This window comes from Ceratotherium simum, chromosome 35 (genome assembly GCF_057802395.1).
Source record: "Ceratotherium simum simum isolate JZ-2026a chromosome 35, ASM5780239v1, whole genome shotgun sequence".
Lineage (NCBI taxonomy): Eukaryota > Metazoa > Chordata > Mammalia > Perissodactyla > Rhinocerotidae > Ceratotherium > Ceratotherium simum.
Window position 1 is genome coordinate 28,960,921 of NC_141934.1, and position 17,417 is coordinate 28,978,337.

General features: G+C 49.8%; 1 protein-coding gene across 1 annotated transcript in view; it reads right to left on the reverse strand.

Moving 5' to 3' along the window:
* Nucleotides 1–1,318: 1,318 nt before the first annotated feature.
* Nucleotides 1,319–17,417, reverse strand: part of TMEM132D (transmembrane protein 132D) — a 609,030-nt gene continuing 592,931 nt past the window's right edge. Inside the window, exons 6-9 of the mRNA XM_087423464.1 lie at nt 13,428–13,633; nt 10,957–11,230; nt 8,139–8,330; nt 1,319–4,658 (exon numbers count right to left, since the gene is read on the reverse strand). Of these exons, the coding sequence (XP_087279590.1) occupies nt 3,474–4,658; nt 8,139–8,330; nt 10,957–11,230; nt 13,428–13,633 (1,857 nt within the window). The 3' untranslated portion in view covers nt 1,319–3,473. The remainder of the gene's footprint in view (nt 4,659–8,138; nt 8,331–10,956; nt 11,231–13,427; nt 13,634–17,417) is intronic.

A 17,417-nucleotide genomic window follows, 5' to 3' on the forward strand; every position in this document is an offset into this window, starting at 1 on the left:
CTCACTGCCTCTAGGGGCCCCGCAGGTGGTGGAAATGAGAAGGAAGGTCAGGTGTTAGAGGACCAAGCAGCATCACTCACTTTATTCACATACAGAATGACACCCTGTTGAAAAGTCAGTTCGTTAAGACTTTCATATCATTTCTTTCTCGAATTCTGGGCACATGGATCATGATACAGGTTGTGTGATAATGGCATCTTATGTTGTGTTCTTTAGACAAAGACATTCTATACTTTCCAGGAGACACATAGGGATATTCTTTCATAAAGCAGTATCCTTTTCCTAAGTGTCTTGAGAACACACAGCTCCCTCCATCTATGTTTGTTTTCCACATATTTCGGTAGAGACACGCCCAGGCAGAAATATTCCCCTGTTATTAAAAAAGTGGTGAGCTAGACAGCAAATGAAATTTGTACATCCACTCTGTCCAGTTAGGGCCAATTTGGGTGGTAAGCCCCATTCTGCCAGAGCATCTGAATTCTCTTGAGAAGACAGAAATCCACATTTTTTAGGCAAAAGAGTTAAGTGTTTACTCAATCCTTGTCTATTCTGTGCCTGTTTTATTGTCCTTTTTTAGGACGATCTGAAAATTATTTTGTTTGTTGTTGATCCCCCCACGCCCACTAGAGATAAAGTCTTTGAGGGTAGACACGGGTGTGTCATATTTACTGCTCTATCCCCAGTGCTTGCAAGAGTTCCTAGCACACAGTAGGTGCTCAATAAATACCAATGGAATAAGTGAATGATCCATCACTTGATACTGTTTACATGAATACAAGGATTTCATGCAACTTCTTTTTCTGTGGAATCACCTTGAGGCGGCATTTGATTGTTAGAGGAGTCTAAAGATCAACCCTTTTTTAGCCCAGCCCAGAGTCACCGTGGGCAGGTACACGCCTCAGGAAGTTGACATCTGAAGGTACGTGTGAGATGCAAAGAAAGGACAGAGCCATTTCCCTCGCTTCAGCCCAAAGGGAGGCTGGGATACACGCTTGCCTGCCACGGTTCCCACTTACCGCCATCCGTCAGCAGGCTTTTAGCAGAGAACCACACGTGTGATTTATTTGCAGATCTTTCAGGTCCTGAAGGAGAGACACTTAGAACACAACGCACTTTGTCATCACGTGTCAACATCGCCTCAATGCGGAGATCTGCATTACACGATGTAAGAGTGTAATTGGGTTGTGCTGGCATCCTTAAATCTGCATTTTCATTTCCCCAAAGCCACGGTGTTTGGAGAGCCATTTGCAGTTGACGCCAGCCCCTTGGAGGGGGTCGGCGTGTAGAAAGACAACAGACAGCCATAAACTCGCAGAGTGCAAACTTTATATTTACAGTTGGTGAGTTTATAAATATAGATTACCTTCTTACAATCTACAGTACATTCTGCACGCACATGGATTGAGAGTGGGCAGCGCCATGGTTTTAAAGGAATCATCACGGGGGTAAGGATGAAAGAAATAGAAGGCGGCGACTGGAAGCAAAGGATTCTCATCGAAAGAGGTGACAGCTTAATCACCCAACCAGACCAGGTAAGTAAACTTGGGGACAGGAGCAGGGGGCTTATGGCTGCTGGAATCCCAGTCTTAGCACGAACGGATAGCACCTCAGTTGGAGGGAGAGTGCGAAGGTTGAGAGAGTGAGCTGCTGGAATTTACACACAGGGTCTAAGGAGAGTTCAATTATATGCATTTATATATAGAGAGAGAGAGAGCGAGGGAGGAAGGGGGAACACACACACACACACACACACACACACACACAGACACACAGGGAGAAACAGAGAAACAGAGGAAGACCAGAGATAGGTTCAGAGAGACACAGAGACAGAGAGACACACAGAGAAAGAAAGAAATTGGAAAAGAGATCTAAAGAGATCAGAAAATGATGCAAAGGGAAAAAACAGAGAGATAGAGCGAGAGATTGACTCAACAGCATGGGCTCTCCATGGTCCTTCTTCCTCCACTGTAGTTCTCAGGATGGTACCTACTTGGCAAGGATTCCACCACCATCTTCTGCCGTAGACAGAGGGTGAGATGGGATAAGAATCCTCTCGTCTCTCCCTCCACCTCCACGTTTACAGGCTTTGCTCTGAGGGGTTTTAGAGATGCCCAAGGGTCATTCAGATTTCAAGCAACGTGAAAGCTTCCAGGACTGACTTTAGAACCAAATGTTTGCATAACCTCTCTCTCTCTGTCCCACACCATGGCACCCCGGGTCCCTCCATCTCTCCGAGGTAGGGAAGCCTTACATTCTGCCCAAGTGTAAGTGGGGACAGGCTCCCTGCCCGCCCCACCTCTTACACACTCAGAGTCATAACTCTCCACACGCTGCACACTTCACATGACACCCATGTTTGTCTCAATGGCCTTGGACAGGAGACCCCCTGTGACTGTTGACAAACACATCGCAAAACCGCCCTCTCTGCTTTCTAGAAAAGCGAGAGGAACAAGCCTCACTTGGTGTTGAGTTCCTTGTGGTACCACTTACCCTCAAAGATGAGCCTCTTCTAGGAGGGATGGTGTGTGGAGTCCACCCAGGGGGGCCTTCTCTATAGAACGCCCCCTGGTTGTTGACACAAAGCCCATGGGGGAAGAAAGAGACTCAGTGAGTGCTGGAGACTGCCCCCCGCTGCCCACAGGTGACCAACGACTTTTGGAAAGCTGGCAATGCAGTGGAGAAGTACAAATCTGAACATAGAGAACTTGCTAAAAAAAAGAAAAGCCTGGTTCTTTGAACCTGATTGAAATTCTACGTCCCGTGTCCCTAGTTTACAAATAAAGGGATGCTCTGAGTCGCTCAGAGGGTGTGTTTGTTGGTTTGTTCTTGGTGTCTGGTTACAAAGATATTGGTGGCCTGTTTGCCCACTTGTTCTCTCTCAGTCCTTGTCAGCAATGGCCCTGGTCTGTCAACAAGCCAGCCTACTTTCACCCAATCTTTGGGGGATGATGACTCACAGCCATGCTTCCCAGGAGCCGACTGGGCGCTAGACTCTGCCTCTCATCACGCTCACAGCGAGATGCGCTGCTCCAATTCAAATGATACACTTCCTTCCATTGATCCACTTACGGTCAACCTAAGTCAAGCTTTCCTTCTGCCGTCTGCAATATGGAACACGGGATCCATGTGGATCTTACAACATCCAAATTGCTTTGACTAAGGAGATAGAGGGACTATTCTTTCCTGGAACCTCTCAGAAGCTCAGTGATTCAGAACTCATTTTTCTTCCAAGGTTTAAAAATCTTGCCATGCATGATAAACCTCTTAACGTCGACCAAGACATTGTATGCTGGAACATGAGCATCAAATCCTACTCGGAGCCTCCCCAGCTGTGCCAGGGCCGTTTTCTGGGGCTCTGTTGGCAGGGTCACCCTCATCTTGTCCTGTCATTCCTTTTCTGCCCCGGGGGCACCGTTGTCACACATCCTCAAATTAAAGGCTGAAAGGTGAGTGAGTGTCAGCGAGTGTCCGGCTTACACGTTTTCGTGTAACCTTTCCATGTAGGTGTGGAGCTCTGTGCACTCCCCGGGGTCCAGATCCTGGCAGGCCCAGCTCATATTAGCCTCACCGCTCGTCACTATGGGGTTCACGGCGGGGCATCCGTCGTCCGTGGAGATGGTGGTGAAGGTGGTAAATTTCACTCTTTTCCTTTTTGAGGTAGGGGATGATGGGGGCTCACTTTTCTGATCCTTCCCATCATCGACTATGGGTCCTGAAGATTTGAACAGCTGCCCATTGATGCTCTTTTGGGAGCTTGTGCTGAGGAGATACTTACTTTCTTCGAAATCCATACCCCTGTCAATGGCGGTGATCTGCTCATCTTGAGAGGATGCAAAGTTAATGTGATTCTCCAACAGTTCTGTCCGGTGGCTCAACCCCACCCAGTCATGGGAGTGACTCATTCCTTCTTGCTCTTCGAAGGGAAGCTGTTTGTGCCTGTACTTCAATGCAAAGGTCACACAGTTTATTAGGAAGACCAAAATGGCCAGGCAGAAGACACCCAACAGAGCGTACATCCCAATTTCCAGGTCGCTCAGCCCTTTGGATGCCTGCGTGAGGTCATTCTCATCCATTTCCCCATTACTTCTGGGGAGATCCACATGGGCAGGGAAACTGGTGAGGTCAACAGGGATGGTCTGCAAACCACTGTCATCATCTAAAAGGCTTTCCTGGCCATTGCTCTTCTGGAAGGTTGACCTTTCTGTTGTGGAGCCTCTTCCTTCCATGAGGCCCATGGAGGAACTGCTGTAGTACTGACCCTCTTGACTCCTCCACTCTTGCAAGGGTCTTTTGGGTCTTCTGTCATTGACATTATTCTCCAGGTGAACTCCTGCCCCCATGCGTCTGCTGTCACTGGTGTTGGGGCTAGCATCACTTTGGCCAAATTTGACTTTGATGTTGGCTGTTCCCACAGCAAGCACACTCTTCCGCTTGGATTTCTGGCAAGATTCACTAATAACCATCTCGACCTTTACCAGAGCACCGTGTCCTTCGGTTTCCGCAGCGATTACAGGCCACTTGAATTTGGGGTCTTGGTGGATGGAGACCACCTTCTCATCCAGGGATGTGGCCATCAAGGAGAAGTCTTTCCCATCGTAAATATCCAAGGGAGTGACGGAGCCATCACTGAACTGGACCCAGCAACTGATGGCTGCTTCCTGTTGAGTAAAATAAGTCAATCAAAATGGGCCCCTGAGTTCACTGAACACCAAGTCTTAGTCAGACAGATACTCTGTGGCAAAAATATTATGACAAGAACAAAGAAAAATGTTTTTAAGCAGTATGGAAATAAAAACTAAGAGGTACTAAGGGTATGAAAGAAAATTAATTCTTATAAATGTGCAAAACCAAAATAAAACAACAACAACATTAAAATGACAATGAAACAGGACCAGTCATAAACACTCCATAATAACATTTGCTTTTCTTTCCTGAGGTGTTGAAAGAAAGATGGGTTCTTGAGGCAAGATCTACTTCCACGCGATAATAAATTGCATGTCAAAGGATGTTACTGGTTAGTGGGATCATTTACAAGTGTCACACGTTTAAATGAAAAATATTTATTGCATTATTTTTAAGTTGCTTTAATCCTGAGTCTCCATTTATTACTCACAGCACAGATTAAAGACCCTCATCTAGACAAAGACACCCAGAGGGGCTGCCGTTTTTGGCTGTTTTGGTCCTGCTTTCTCTGGGTCTACAGAAATAGGTTTGTACTGGATTTCAGACACAGCTGGTCTGGAGGCGAGGACTTAAACCAGCCAGAGAGACGGAGAGTCTCTCTGTCTATTTGGGAGTCTTTGTCTCCCTCCCACACTCCGCCCCAACCAGCTGGGGGAAACTGGGAGACCAAAGAGTGGCCAGGGCCAGGGTTTGTGTGCATCTCAATCTCTTCCCTTTTTACCTTGTTGTTTTAGAGCAGCTTCCCTTGGGACCAGTTTGACAGGGAGATCAGAGTAGAGGAGATAACCTCCAATTTAACGCAAGCCTTCAATTTCAGTGAAGACGTCATCATGCTGACAGTGAACTGGCAGGCCCATTGCTTCCTCCCTCCTCCCCGCCTTCTGGAGACCCCGCCCCACCCCAAGCCCAGAATGATGAGCAGCCCTAAGAGGCACATGACCCTGCACACCTGGCTACAGCTGAGTGGACCAGGGAGACAGCTGAGGTTGGAGCCACTAATCTCAGCAGCTCTGAGCCAACTGGCATCTCTCTCCCTCTCCTTCTCTCTCTCAAATTTGAAATAAGAAAGACAGACCGAAGCACTTAGTTGTGGGAAGAGGAGTGGGAGCTCGTATAAAATTGAGGAATGAAGCCCCATTTTGGAGCAACCACGATGGATCATGTATAAGTGAAGGTTTAGGCACAGCATTTATCTACGGGAAGAGAAAAATAAATTAGATCATAAGGAAGTCACAGGGGAAGGAGAGAATGGGCATGAGAGAGAGTGTTGATGCTCCAGGTCCTCCAAGTTCTTATGGCTGACATCCATGAGTGTCCCCTGATCCTTGTAATAAATTCTGTACTATTTAAGCTTGCTTGAGTGGATTTCTCTTTCTTGCAACCAAAGAGCCTCTGACCACAACAGAAGTAAATTTACCCTGGTGGTGCTCAGTCTTCAGAAGTGAGAAGAAAGGCTCCTCAAACGTGAGTAGTGGCCTCTGCACCTACTTCACCTCAGCCAGTAAATGCTGCTATTGTTAGACAAGGGCTGGGACCAGCTGCTAAGTGGAAAACACTGTCAAGACACAGTGCAAAACCACTGGATGTGACCCTGATTTACCAGGTTCTTCCAATCTGCCATGAAATCGGAGGAGGAAATTCAAATGCACATTGGATTTCTTGAAACTCAGATGTCAGAGCTAAGTCTCATGCAGGGACTAAGGGCCATCCAAGCCAACAATGGAGCCAACCTCAGGGTAGCATGTTTAGCTCTGCATGTCGGAAATGGCCTTGTTCTGTGTCTTATGCGTCCTTAACTCCTAATTGGTGGTCACCTGGTTTTATCACCCCATGAAGACAGAAAGAAGCCTCGGGTTATTTCTCCTTTTCTATCTGTAACTTGCATCCCGGCTGGCATCCTGCCCTGAGAACAGGGAGGTTTGCCTTTGGTAAGAATGCATATCTGTTAGTGGGATCATCCACTTTTGAGTGTTTTCTAATCCAAACCCCTGTACACAAAGACCACAGTGAAAAGGCGAAGGGATCATCTAACAGCTGCGGGGAGCATTAAGTGATGGGGACGGGCTGGGAAAATGGGATGGCTCTGTGTGTCCTGGGGCAAGGGCAGCTCAGCAGCCTTCCTGCTCAGGACGGTCACAGCCTCGGCAGGTGCAAGAGGGGCCGAGGAGGCGGTTAACTACCTGCTGAGGGCACAGTTGCCAGGAAGGCCTCTTGACCAATAAGAGAGTTTGCCAGGAAAATTCCCTACGTGGGCTGCAGGCCTTTCCGCAGCCCCACAGGAGGACAGTCCCATTTCATGGGGTACAGAGAGAATCAACGGCCAGAGACCACTGTCTTTGGTTGTTGAGCAAGGTTCACCAAAGTCTCTAAGTTCTTTGTAAGAAATAATGCTTACCCACCTCTAATGAGGGAGGAGATCGTGGAACATTTGCAAACGCCCTATTAACAGTGCCCTTTGTTTGGAAACCATTGTGTCAACACACACACATACATACACACATGCACACACATACACACAATGCACACATACACACAACACGGATACGCATAGCACATACACACACACAACACACACTCTATTAGCACACACTGGTTTTAAATAAAGAGAAAGAGGATTGTGATGGACATGCCATGGGCTCTTTATTTCTGCCCCGAACTAAGCAATAAACATGTGGAAGCAATCTCTCTCCTCCTGTCTCCTCCTGACGCCCCAGACCTGTTACCCCATCTTCCTTGCAGGGACCTAGCAGCAGGCTGTGGACCTCGCCTGGAGTCTGCTCCTGCCCTCACCCCCACCCCACGGCCTGGTGAGGGACAGCCGTGTCCAGGGCCAGGGCCGTTGGGGTAGACGAGGAGCGTGAAGCAGCACGGTGCTCCCTGAGCACACTTGCGCTATGCTGAGTGAGGAGTGGAGCCTTTCGTCCAGCCCCTCTGTCTCCTGGTGGCCTACGATCCTGTACTCACTGCAAGTGTTTTTTGGCATCTCTGTTTGGGAGAGCTAGGGAGCAAGAGACAGAGCAGTCACCTGCTCCACAAGCCCCTTCCCAGACTGAGAAACACTCGAGGTGCCATCCCATTCTTTTGTGGGACCCCTGATTTGTGACTCCACCTGATGGGTACCTAATTCAGTGTGGGACCTCACCCCACTAGGAGACCTCACTTGATGTGGGACCCTGCTCAATGCAGGACTCCACCCAATGAATAACCCCACCTGACGTGCGACCTGACCCCACCTGCTATGTGACCTCACCTGATGTGACCTGATGTGTGACCCAACCTGCTGTATGACCTCACCTAATGTGACCTGATGTGTGACCCTCCTGATGTGACCCACCTGCTGTGTGACCCTCCTGATGTGTGACCTCACCTGATGTGACCTGATGTGTGACCCTCCTGATATGTGACCTTCCTGATGTGTGACCCCACCTCTTCTGTCCCAAGCCCTGCCTCCATACCTGTTTGGGCCTTTGCAGAAGTTCCTGAGCCACCGCCGTGGCGAAGATGGCTCTGTTGCTCCCTGGGCTGAGCTGCAAGGAGAGTGACAGCCCTGTCACTAGCTGGACCCCGAGGTCTGTGATTGTTACCTTCTCATCCAGCACGGTGATGGTCTTTTCAGCCAAGATGGCATCCGACAGAGGCGACAGGATCTGAAAGGCAGAGCCAACGTGGCAAGGAAGAGCTCCTTGCGGTCTCAGAGATTCCTCCCATAGCATGAACGATGCTCCATGCACGGGGGGGATAGAGACAGACAAATGAGCCAGAGGGAACAAAAACGGGCCTTCCCACTGATGCCTTCTTCTAAAAGATATATCTTGCTTATGAAAATATATCTTTTATGTAACAGCAAAATGATGTCAAGGAGTGGGTGGGGCAGGACTTGACACCCCACCCCCACCACACAAATATAAACTCTGTTACCCACCATGCACCCCCTCAGTGCTTAAGAGGAGGAATTAACATCTTCATTCGAGTACTACTTTTATGATTCTTGTACGGCATGGATCGTCTCTACTATTATTTAGTGCATATTTTGTTTAAAGTTATTTACATTACTTAATTTGTTAAAAAAAACTTCATAGCATCAAAGAACAGTGGTTTTGATAAGCTAGTTATATATTTACGTATTTCTCTCTTACACACACGATCACCAATGTGTGACTAAAGGAGAGACTGTTGGTCCAGGTACCACCTAAATCATCCTGTGGGTCCCTGGGATTCACATTCCACACTTCGGGAGACACTGAGCAGTGATGCTCAGTTGCATGTTGGAACATCAGCTTGCACCCTCTGATAAACACAGCTGCAAGTCTCCACCCCTGCGCCCAACATCCCAAAGTCCCATTTCTCCTCTGGACACCCAGGATGGCCTGGGAAACAAAGCTTACATTCAATTTAGACCCCGAGGAGGAAATTCTGCTTGTGAGGAGCGTCCGTGGAGTCACTGCCCCGTCTCCTCGCCCCTCACCCACGCTGTGAAGGGCTGATTTAGACGGCTCCTCATGAATCCTCAGCCTTCTGATGAAATGGGCTGCATCCTTCTTTTACCTGCTTTCTTGACATGTTTGTCTTTTCAGGTTGTTGGTGATATTTATGAAGATGTATGTCAAGATAGCGGGTTTCCCAGGACTCCTCAAATTCCTTTATCAAAGTTCATATTTCTATCCAAACACCATCTTCAGTTTCTAAGCCTGGTCATGACAATTTGAATGGCAGTGAGCATGAGATACAAGTCCCCAGAAGAAAATGGATAAGCGAATTCATAACTCAGGTGGAATTTATAACTCAGTGGGAATAAATAAGTGGGAGGAACTGAGGGTCTAGGGAAGAGATGCCCCACCAGGACAATTTCACGTTCAATGCATGGGATGCTGGCCCATTTCTCCTGCCTAATACCTGACTTCCAAACACTATGTCATTTCCTCTTTGCGCTGAAATGATCGTTTAGAGTGAGTAGTTAATACCAAGTTTTCATGTTGGTTCCAGATTTAGGCATCAGCATCGGTTTAGCCTATGGATTGATTGCAGGAATTTAGATCTTTAATTTAGATCTTTCAACTAAGAGTCAACGTGGAGGTTGCATGCTCTTGTTTAGGAGGGAAATATGTTTTGTTCGACATACATAATGATTTAAAATGGAATTAATGGCTATCCTTAAAAAAAAAAAAGAGGATTTCATATAAAAAGATAGATTTCCAGCTTTTCTAGAAAAGTTGAACATCTGGCCCTGCTGAGCTCACATTTTCTCTTGGTCACTTTTGGAGATGAATAGCAGCCTCCTCTTCACCACACTCCTCACCACTCCCTATTGTATTCCTAACACTTAGGGCCCAAAATGGTCGTCATCTTTCAGGTCACGCCAGCCTGCTTTCCACACCGATAGTGGAAAGCTTTTAGAGATCTCAGCTTTTAGAGATCATTTGACCATGTGACTCCTGGGTCACAGTCCAAACCAATTTATATTCCTCCTTGAATAAAATGATTTCTTTTAAATATCAGCCAATTTCCCAGAATGGATATGTTTTAAATCTTCCATAATCCAATATAGTTTCACTTATAAAGCTTTCTTATGCACAATTGATTTAGAAATCTCACTGACTGGCTAATAGTATGATCACATCTCCAATAAATGGGGCAGCTATTGAGGAATATTTGTTCTCACTCAGGAGGTCAATGACTAAACTCAAGTCACCCCCCAGAATGCTGTTTTGTGAAAGTATTTGTTTCAAGATTCTTGTGTTGTACACCCGTCCTCTCCCACCCATTTCCAGCAGCAGGTGCCCACAAAACCAATGGTGTCATAATAACTTTGTTCCTTTCTTCAGCACGTTTCTGAGCTGCTCTAGCTTTCATCGGGCCTGAGGTTGGGACTTGGCAGAGGCAGCAAGACAATATGGCGGGATGGTCAGTGAGGTGGATGGCTAAGCGAGAAACTGCTGGCCACACCCGTGATTCCCATGAAGTCAGCTCACCCGAGCGCTTTTTCCCCAAGATGGTAATGTCTACCACGGCTTAGAGACAAATAATGTCTTGGAGTTTCAAACACGACCCAACCAGAGGAGCGAGTCCAGCGTTTCTCAAATGGAAGTAACTTGTGAGGAATTTCAATATTCTTGTTGCATCATTATACCACCTATCTTATTTCCTTGACAATTTCTTTCAGTCTACTCACTCTAGAAATAGACATCATTCTAAGCAATGACAAACAGCCGAATTCTCGTCTGGCCAGGGGTGAGGCGGGGATACAGAGAGTCCTCGCCTTTGGGGATGTCTCACCTGAATGGTGGTCATCCCCAGCTCCTGGCCGGTCAGGACTTGTCCCCCTTGCAGCTTGGCGATGCGGGGCTCCTCCACCTGCATGAAGTCATTTACCAGCTCCGTGATGTCCACCTGCCAGTCTGAGCCCAGCAGGTGGGCCAGGTGCCCCCCGGGCTCAGCCGCCTCGGCCACAAACTGTGTTAAGACCCGCACCATAGCATGCTGGTACTGGAGCGCGCAGCCTCGGCCCCTCCTCTCGTCTTCGTCCTCTTCCTCGCTGTCCCGAGCTGGCCTGTCAAAGGGTCAGTTCAGTTTAACAGATACTGACTTGCTGAGACAACAGTCAGGGGCTGTGAGTGAAGGCTAGTGGGCCCTGAGCCCTGCCTTCAGGGAGCCCACAGGCTGGTGTGACAGACACGCAGGGGTAATTCTCGGAATATTTGACCCCTGGTATGGCTTGAGGACTGGCTAGTTGGAATGGATTGGTGTGGTGAGCAGAATGCTAATGTGTCGCCAAAGATCCCTACCTCCTGGTACCCATTTTGTGGAATCCCTGCCCTTTGAGTGTGGGCTGGACTAGTAATTTGCTTCCAATGAAAGATTATAGCAAAAGTTACGGGGTGTCACTTCCAAGATGAGGTTTGAAAAGACCTTGACTTCTGTCTTGCTCGGCACTCTTTCCTTTGTTCTCTCTTGCTTGCTCTGATGAAGCAGGCTGCCATGTTGTAAGTGGCCCTTTGGAGATCTCCATATGGCTAGAAACTAGAGAGGCCTCTGGCCAACAGCCAGTGAGGAACTGGGGCCCTCAGTTCAACAGCCTGTGAGGAGCTGAGACCTGCCAACAACCACATGGGCTTTGATGCAGATCCTTCCCCACATGAGCCCTGAGATGAGACCGCAGCCTTGGCTGACAACTGGATTGCAGCCTGTAAGAGACCCAGCGAAGCCATGCCTGGATTCCTGATCCAGAGAAACTGTGAGATAATATATGGTTTTCTTTTAAGCCACTCAGTTTTGAGAAAAGTCATTAAATTTTGTAGCAATAGATAACTAACATAATAGGGCTATGAATGACTGGCAGAGCCCTATAAACCAGTACACAAAGGAGGTGAGTATTCAACTTGAGGGAAGGTGAATGTGTGAAAATGAACGTAGAAAGGGCCAGGATGGTTTGGCCAGGAGACAGATGTTAGCTGCTCCCTCCATGTTTGATGCCTTATGTGCAGTCAGCCCTTTCCAGCGTCACTGCAGTCTCCATCAGAACAACAGCTGCTCACCTCGCAGACTAGGTCTGTTGCCATATCTGAGCTGGGCAGCTGTGACAGCATCTGGATGTGCCACCACCAGGTTCTGCCAGTACTTCAGTGAGTCTTTCCCTACAATTGTCTGCCCTCAGTAGCATCAATTATCACTCCTAACTCCACCCTCCATCTCAACACCAGAAGCCCCAGGAGATAAGAATGAGATCGTTGCTGAAACCATCTTCCAACTGCACATGGGGCCCACAGCCTTCATCCTTGAAGCCATCCCCTCTCCCAGGGGTCACAAGGACTGAGGGCTCACAAGGACTGAAAGGGGTGGACTTCCAAGGGAAGGAATATAAAAGTCATCCCTCAGATAAGTACCAATTCCCTGCCCCCTGCTGAGTACACAGCCTCCAGGAATATCTCTTCTCTAGTTCTGCACAGGCTCACTTCTTACTTTCTACAGGTCGCTTATATATGGATCCTTAAGCGTGGGTTTCTCTGAGATGACAAAGTCTCTGAACCCAGAACCTGAGTTTCTACAACTCTCTTTGTACATGATGCCTGTTGCCTGATGTGGATGGTGGGGACTTATCACTCTATCAAGCACCATCAGAGTGATGTACCAGGCACACAGGTGACCAGCTTCAGACTTCATCTCCCCAAGGCAAAGCCATCTCAGAGCTTCTGGCCTGGGGGCTGGAGAGGCTGCCCAGGTCAGGGAGAATCTGTTCAGATGTCTCTCTAGTGGACATCTGTTGTCTGTGCCTCTCCAGAATCAATTCTCTCCTTCTTCTGGAATTGATGTATTGATTCAGGCAGAGGTGACCTCTTCCTCTGGAACCTTAGGTTCCAGCCGGGGGACTGTGGCTGAAGTCTAGACAGCCAATGAGGGCATGCTATCTCCTTGGCTATAGTGATCAGATTAGGGATGGGCACACAACCCAAGTGAAGATAAGACTTAACTCCAGGACTTTTGCTAGAATTATTGGGAAAGAGAGGATGTACTTTCTGCAGAATTGCAGAGAAGACAGAATGGAAGTCTGGAACCTTGAGAAAAGCCTGATAGAGGATGAAGCCAACACAAAGCAAACCAGAGCTGAGAGGTGGAGAGAGACCCGGTCCTTAGGATTTCATTTGACTCCCTGGATCTAGTCATGCCTGAAATGATCCACCTGGTAACCATCTCAGCCGGAGCACCTTTGACTTGGGTTTCTGTTACGGAGACTGGACTAACTCACCCACCTTTTGCTGGAGACGATGGGCACTCGCCAGCCCTTGATCTGATTGAGCTCGGTGTCAGAGACCTCGATCTGCAGCGGGAGCCGGGGCACCCACACCGTGAGCTCCAGGGGACTGCTCAGGTGCTGGTAGGTGAAGTTCACCACCACGTTCACCTTGCCCTTCATTTCTTTCCCGTTGACAAAGACGTAGTCACATCTGTCAGAAACCTGTGAAGAGGTCAGAGAGGGGTGGGGGACGCATGAGTTTTCTCATATCCCATGGCCAGAGGAAGAGCAGGAGAAAGTGGAAGAGGAAAGGGAAGCGCCATTGCTGTTTTGGGGTCGCCATGCTGAGGAGTAAGTCCTAGTGTGGACCTTGGCTCTTGCTTTCTGATGTGGCAGAAATGGCAGGTGTAATAACACAGGCTGTGGGCGCCTACCAGCTCTCCCGGGATCTCTCACTGGTTGGAACCCTCACCCCTGACAACCTATGCTGCATCTTCTCTAGGAGACCGCCCTTAGGTGGCTGGAGCTGTACCCTCAGAGTGATCTGGGTGCTGTGTCCTACCCACCCCATCCCTTTGCCTGATGACCTCCTGGTTTGCTCAAGGAGGGACAAACTGTGTTGTAGTTCACTCTCCAGAGTTCCTCCTGGGATCAGGCCAAGGCTGGATTTTGTCGGAAACCATCCTTGCTTAGCTTCTCTCCTTTCTGCATCCTGCTTCCTTCACTCCCAAATGGATTTCTCCTGAGAACGTCCTCAAAAAATGAAGTGTACACAAGCTGCCATCTCAGCCGTGGGGGCAGATTCTGAGATATATTCCTCACAGTTCCTTAGAGAGTCTCGACGGCATTTCCCCCACTCGCCCACCAAGGTAGCTAGCTCAATGATTTTCCTCCTATTGGCTTCTCTTCCTTCCATGTGTCCCGTCCTGACCCCCACTCCCTCGCTCTGCTTCCTGGAGTCATTCCTCACATACATCCCCTGCCCTCAACTCCATGTCTCAGGCTCTGCTTTCCGGAGGATCCACACACGTTAATCCAGGCACACGTGAGCTGATGTCATCCTCTGAACAACCACAGGACTGGGCACTCCCATGAGCCCCATATTCCAGATTAGGAACATGAGCACAAAGGAGCTGGACCACGGCCACTCTCCAGGAAGGAGTAGAGACACGACTTGGCCCTGGGAGTCCATGTTCTCCACCGCTGCCCCACACGAACTGGCTCCTCTCTGCCGACATCTGAGAGGAGAAGCAAATTCAATGAGAGGACTTTGTCTCCATGTCTCTGTCTCCCAGCCGTCCCGGGGAGTTCATCTCATCCTAAACGAAAATCGGAATGAGTCTTTGGGGTGGTGCGATAGGCTGAACAATGGCCCCCAAAGACATGAGGTCCTCATCCCTGAAACCCATAAGTGTTACCTTATTTGGCAAAAACGACTATGCAGATGTGATTAAGTTAAGGATCTTGAGATGGACAGATTATCCCAGATTACCCAGGTGGGCCCTAAATATAATCCAAGTGTCCTTATAAGAGGGAGGCGGAGGGAGATTTGATAGCCGCAGCAGAGGAGAGCCATGTGCCACCGAGGCAAGATGCTATGCTGCCGGCTCTGACAATGGAGGAGAGGGCCAAGAAAAGCATCTCTGGACGCTGGAAAAGACAACAAATAGATTCTCTCCTGGAGCCTCCGGAGGGACTGCAGCCCTGTGCACACCTTGATTTCAGGCCAGTGAAGCCGATTTTGGACTTTTGCCCTCCAGAACTGGGAGGACAAATGTGTGTTGTTTGAAGCCACCAGGTATGCGGTGATTCGTTTCAGCAGCCCCAGGGCACGAACACAGTGAGGGAGAGGCGGGTGGAAGCAAAGGCCATGAGAGTGGGGCTGGCTGGTCAAGCCCAGATTGGGTGGGAAAGAGCACTCCCGTTCACTGAGCACCTACTATGCCAGGACCAGGGCTGAGCTCGCCATGGCTGTGGTCTCAGTCAGGACTCTCAGCCCCCAGGGGGCCGGGCTGCTGTCCCCACTGCACGGTGTTCAACCTGGGGCCCGAGACAGGAAGCAACGCTTCCCCGGGGCACACAGCAGGAAAGCGGAAAGACAGAGCCAGCACCTGTTGGCACCCGGCGCCTCCGTCTCCAGCAGGTGCGGCCGTCCTGCCTGACTGCTTCTCGCAGTCTGTTGTTGTAAAGGATGCACTCCTCCATCCAGCACTTGGAGGGGTGTGAGCAAGGAAAAGCAGAAATGACCAGGTTGGTCAAACATCAGAAAACATGTCCAGTGTCGGCCCTTTATCTTCATGGCGAGGCGGCAGGGACGTGATGCGCACCACAGGGCACCGGAAGGTTGGGCGACCGGGGGTGGTTGGTGACTCTGAAGGGAAGCGTGGACCAAGGTCCAGTTATGAGTCGGAGGCGCCATCATCCCAGACCTCTGCCGATAGCAAAGGCGCTGAAATGGGATGGAAAGGCCAAGTGGAGCCAGCTCAGGGAGCTCTACTCTCCTTGTGGCCTGGCCATGGCTCTCCCTGCTTCAGGGCCAGCGAGCCTTTAATCCGAGGCTTTTACTCCTTCAAGTCTTCCAATGCTAAATGGAGCTGAATTGTCACAGATGAGCTGACTTCCAGAGAGAGAATGAAAGAAAGAAAAAAGAGAGAGAGAAGCAGACAGAGACAGACAGAGATAGACACAGAGAAAAAGAAAGAGGGAGAGAGTGAATGAAAGAAAGAAAGAGGGAAAGGAAAGAAGGAAGGAAGGAGGGATGGAAGGAAGGAAGGAAGAAAGGAAGGAAGGAGGAAAGGAAGGAAGGAAGGAGGGAAGGAAGGAAGGAATGAAGGAGGGGAGGAGGGAAGGAGGGAAGGAAGGAAGGAGGGAGGGGGAAGGAGGGAGGGAGGGAAGGAAGGAGGGAGGGAAGGAAGGAGGGAGGGAGGGAAGGAAGGAGGGAGAGGGGGAAGAAAGGAGGGAAGGAGGGAAGGAAGGAAAGAGGGAAGGAGGGAAGGAAGGAAGGAGGGAGGGAAGGAAGGAAGGAGGGAAGGAAGGAAGGAGGGAAGGAAGGAGGGAGGGAGGGAAGGAAGGAGGGAAGGAAGGAAGGAGGGAAGGAGGGAAGGAAGGAAGGAAGGAGGGAAGGAAGGAAGGAAGGAGGGGAGGGAGGGAGGGAAGGAGGGAGCGAAGGAAGGAGGGAGGGAGGGAAGGAGGGAGGGAAGGATTACTGAGACGTTTTCAGGGAAAAGGCTGTCTCACGAGTCCAGCTTCCTGGGCCCTCTTGCTGAACCAGGTGTTCTAAGAAAAGGAGCTTGGGGCCATCTTGGCTCCTTTCTTGGTATCAGGCACGCCCCCAAAGTCCTCCTGTGGATGAGAAGCGCGATGCCGGGGTGTGCCAGGTGTAGTTGTGGACGTAAAACTAAGTGTTTACTCCCCAAGGTAACGAGGAAAAGGGGGAGCTGACGTGGGTGGAAGGACGAGGAGGTTGGTGGAGGGAGAGCAGGCCCTCCCCGGGGAGGTGGGTGGGGGCACCGTATGCCCAGGATGGGAACTGCAGCCCCAGGGTACGGGGGCCGGGCGGGAGGACGGACAAGTGTGCGCGCGCGTGTGTGTGTGTGTGTGTGTGTGTGAAGTGTGTGTGTCCAGCAATAAAAACAACAAATACACTTGGTTGGAGGGCTTGTCAGTCTCAGCCCCTACAACGCTCTGGTTTTCCGTGCGCGGCCACAGTGCGCGCGCTGTATGTGGAGCCCGTCGGTAGGAATGTCTGCCGACAGTCGCTGGCTCTTCTCCAGGAGCGTGGCAGGACTGTCCTTCCAGCTCACTTGTTGCTGGATGTGACCATCTTGACAATGAGTTGTGAGCAGGAGGGACACGTGTCACCTCCTCGAGAGAACACCTAATTCCTGATAAGGGGCCTTCCAGAGCTGCCTGACCCTCTCGCATGGTGCCCGGCAGTGCTGGTGAGGGTGCTGCCCCATCAGCCTGCTCCTGGGTGCCTGTGGCAAGCAGCGCCCCCCACAAAGCT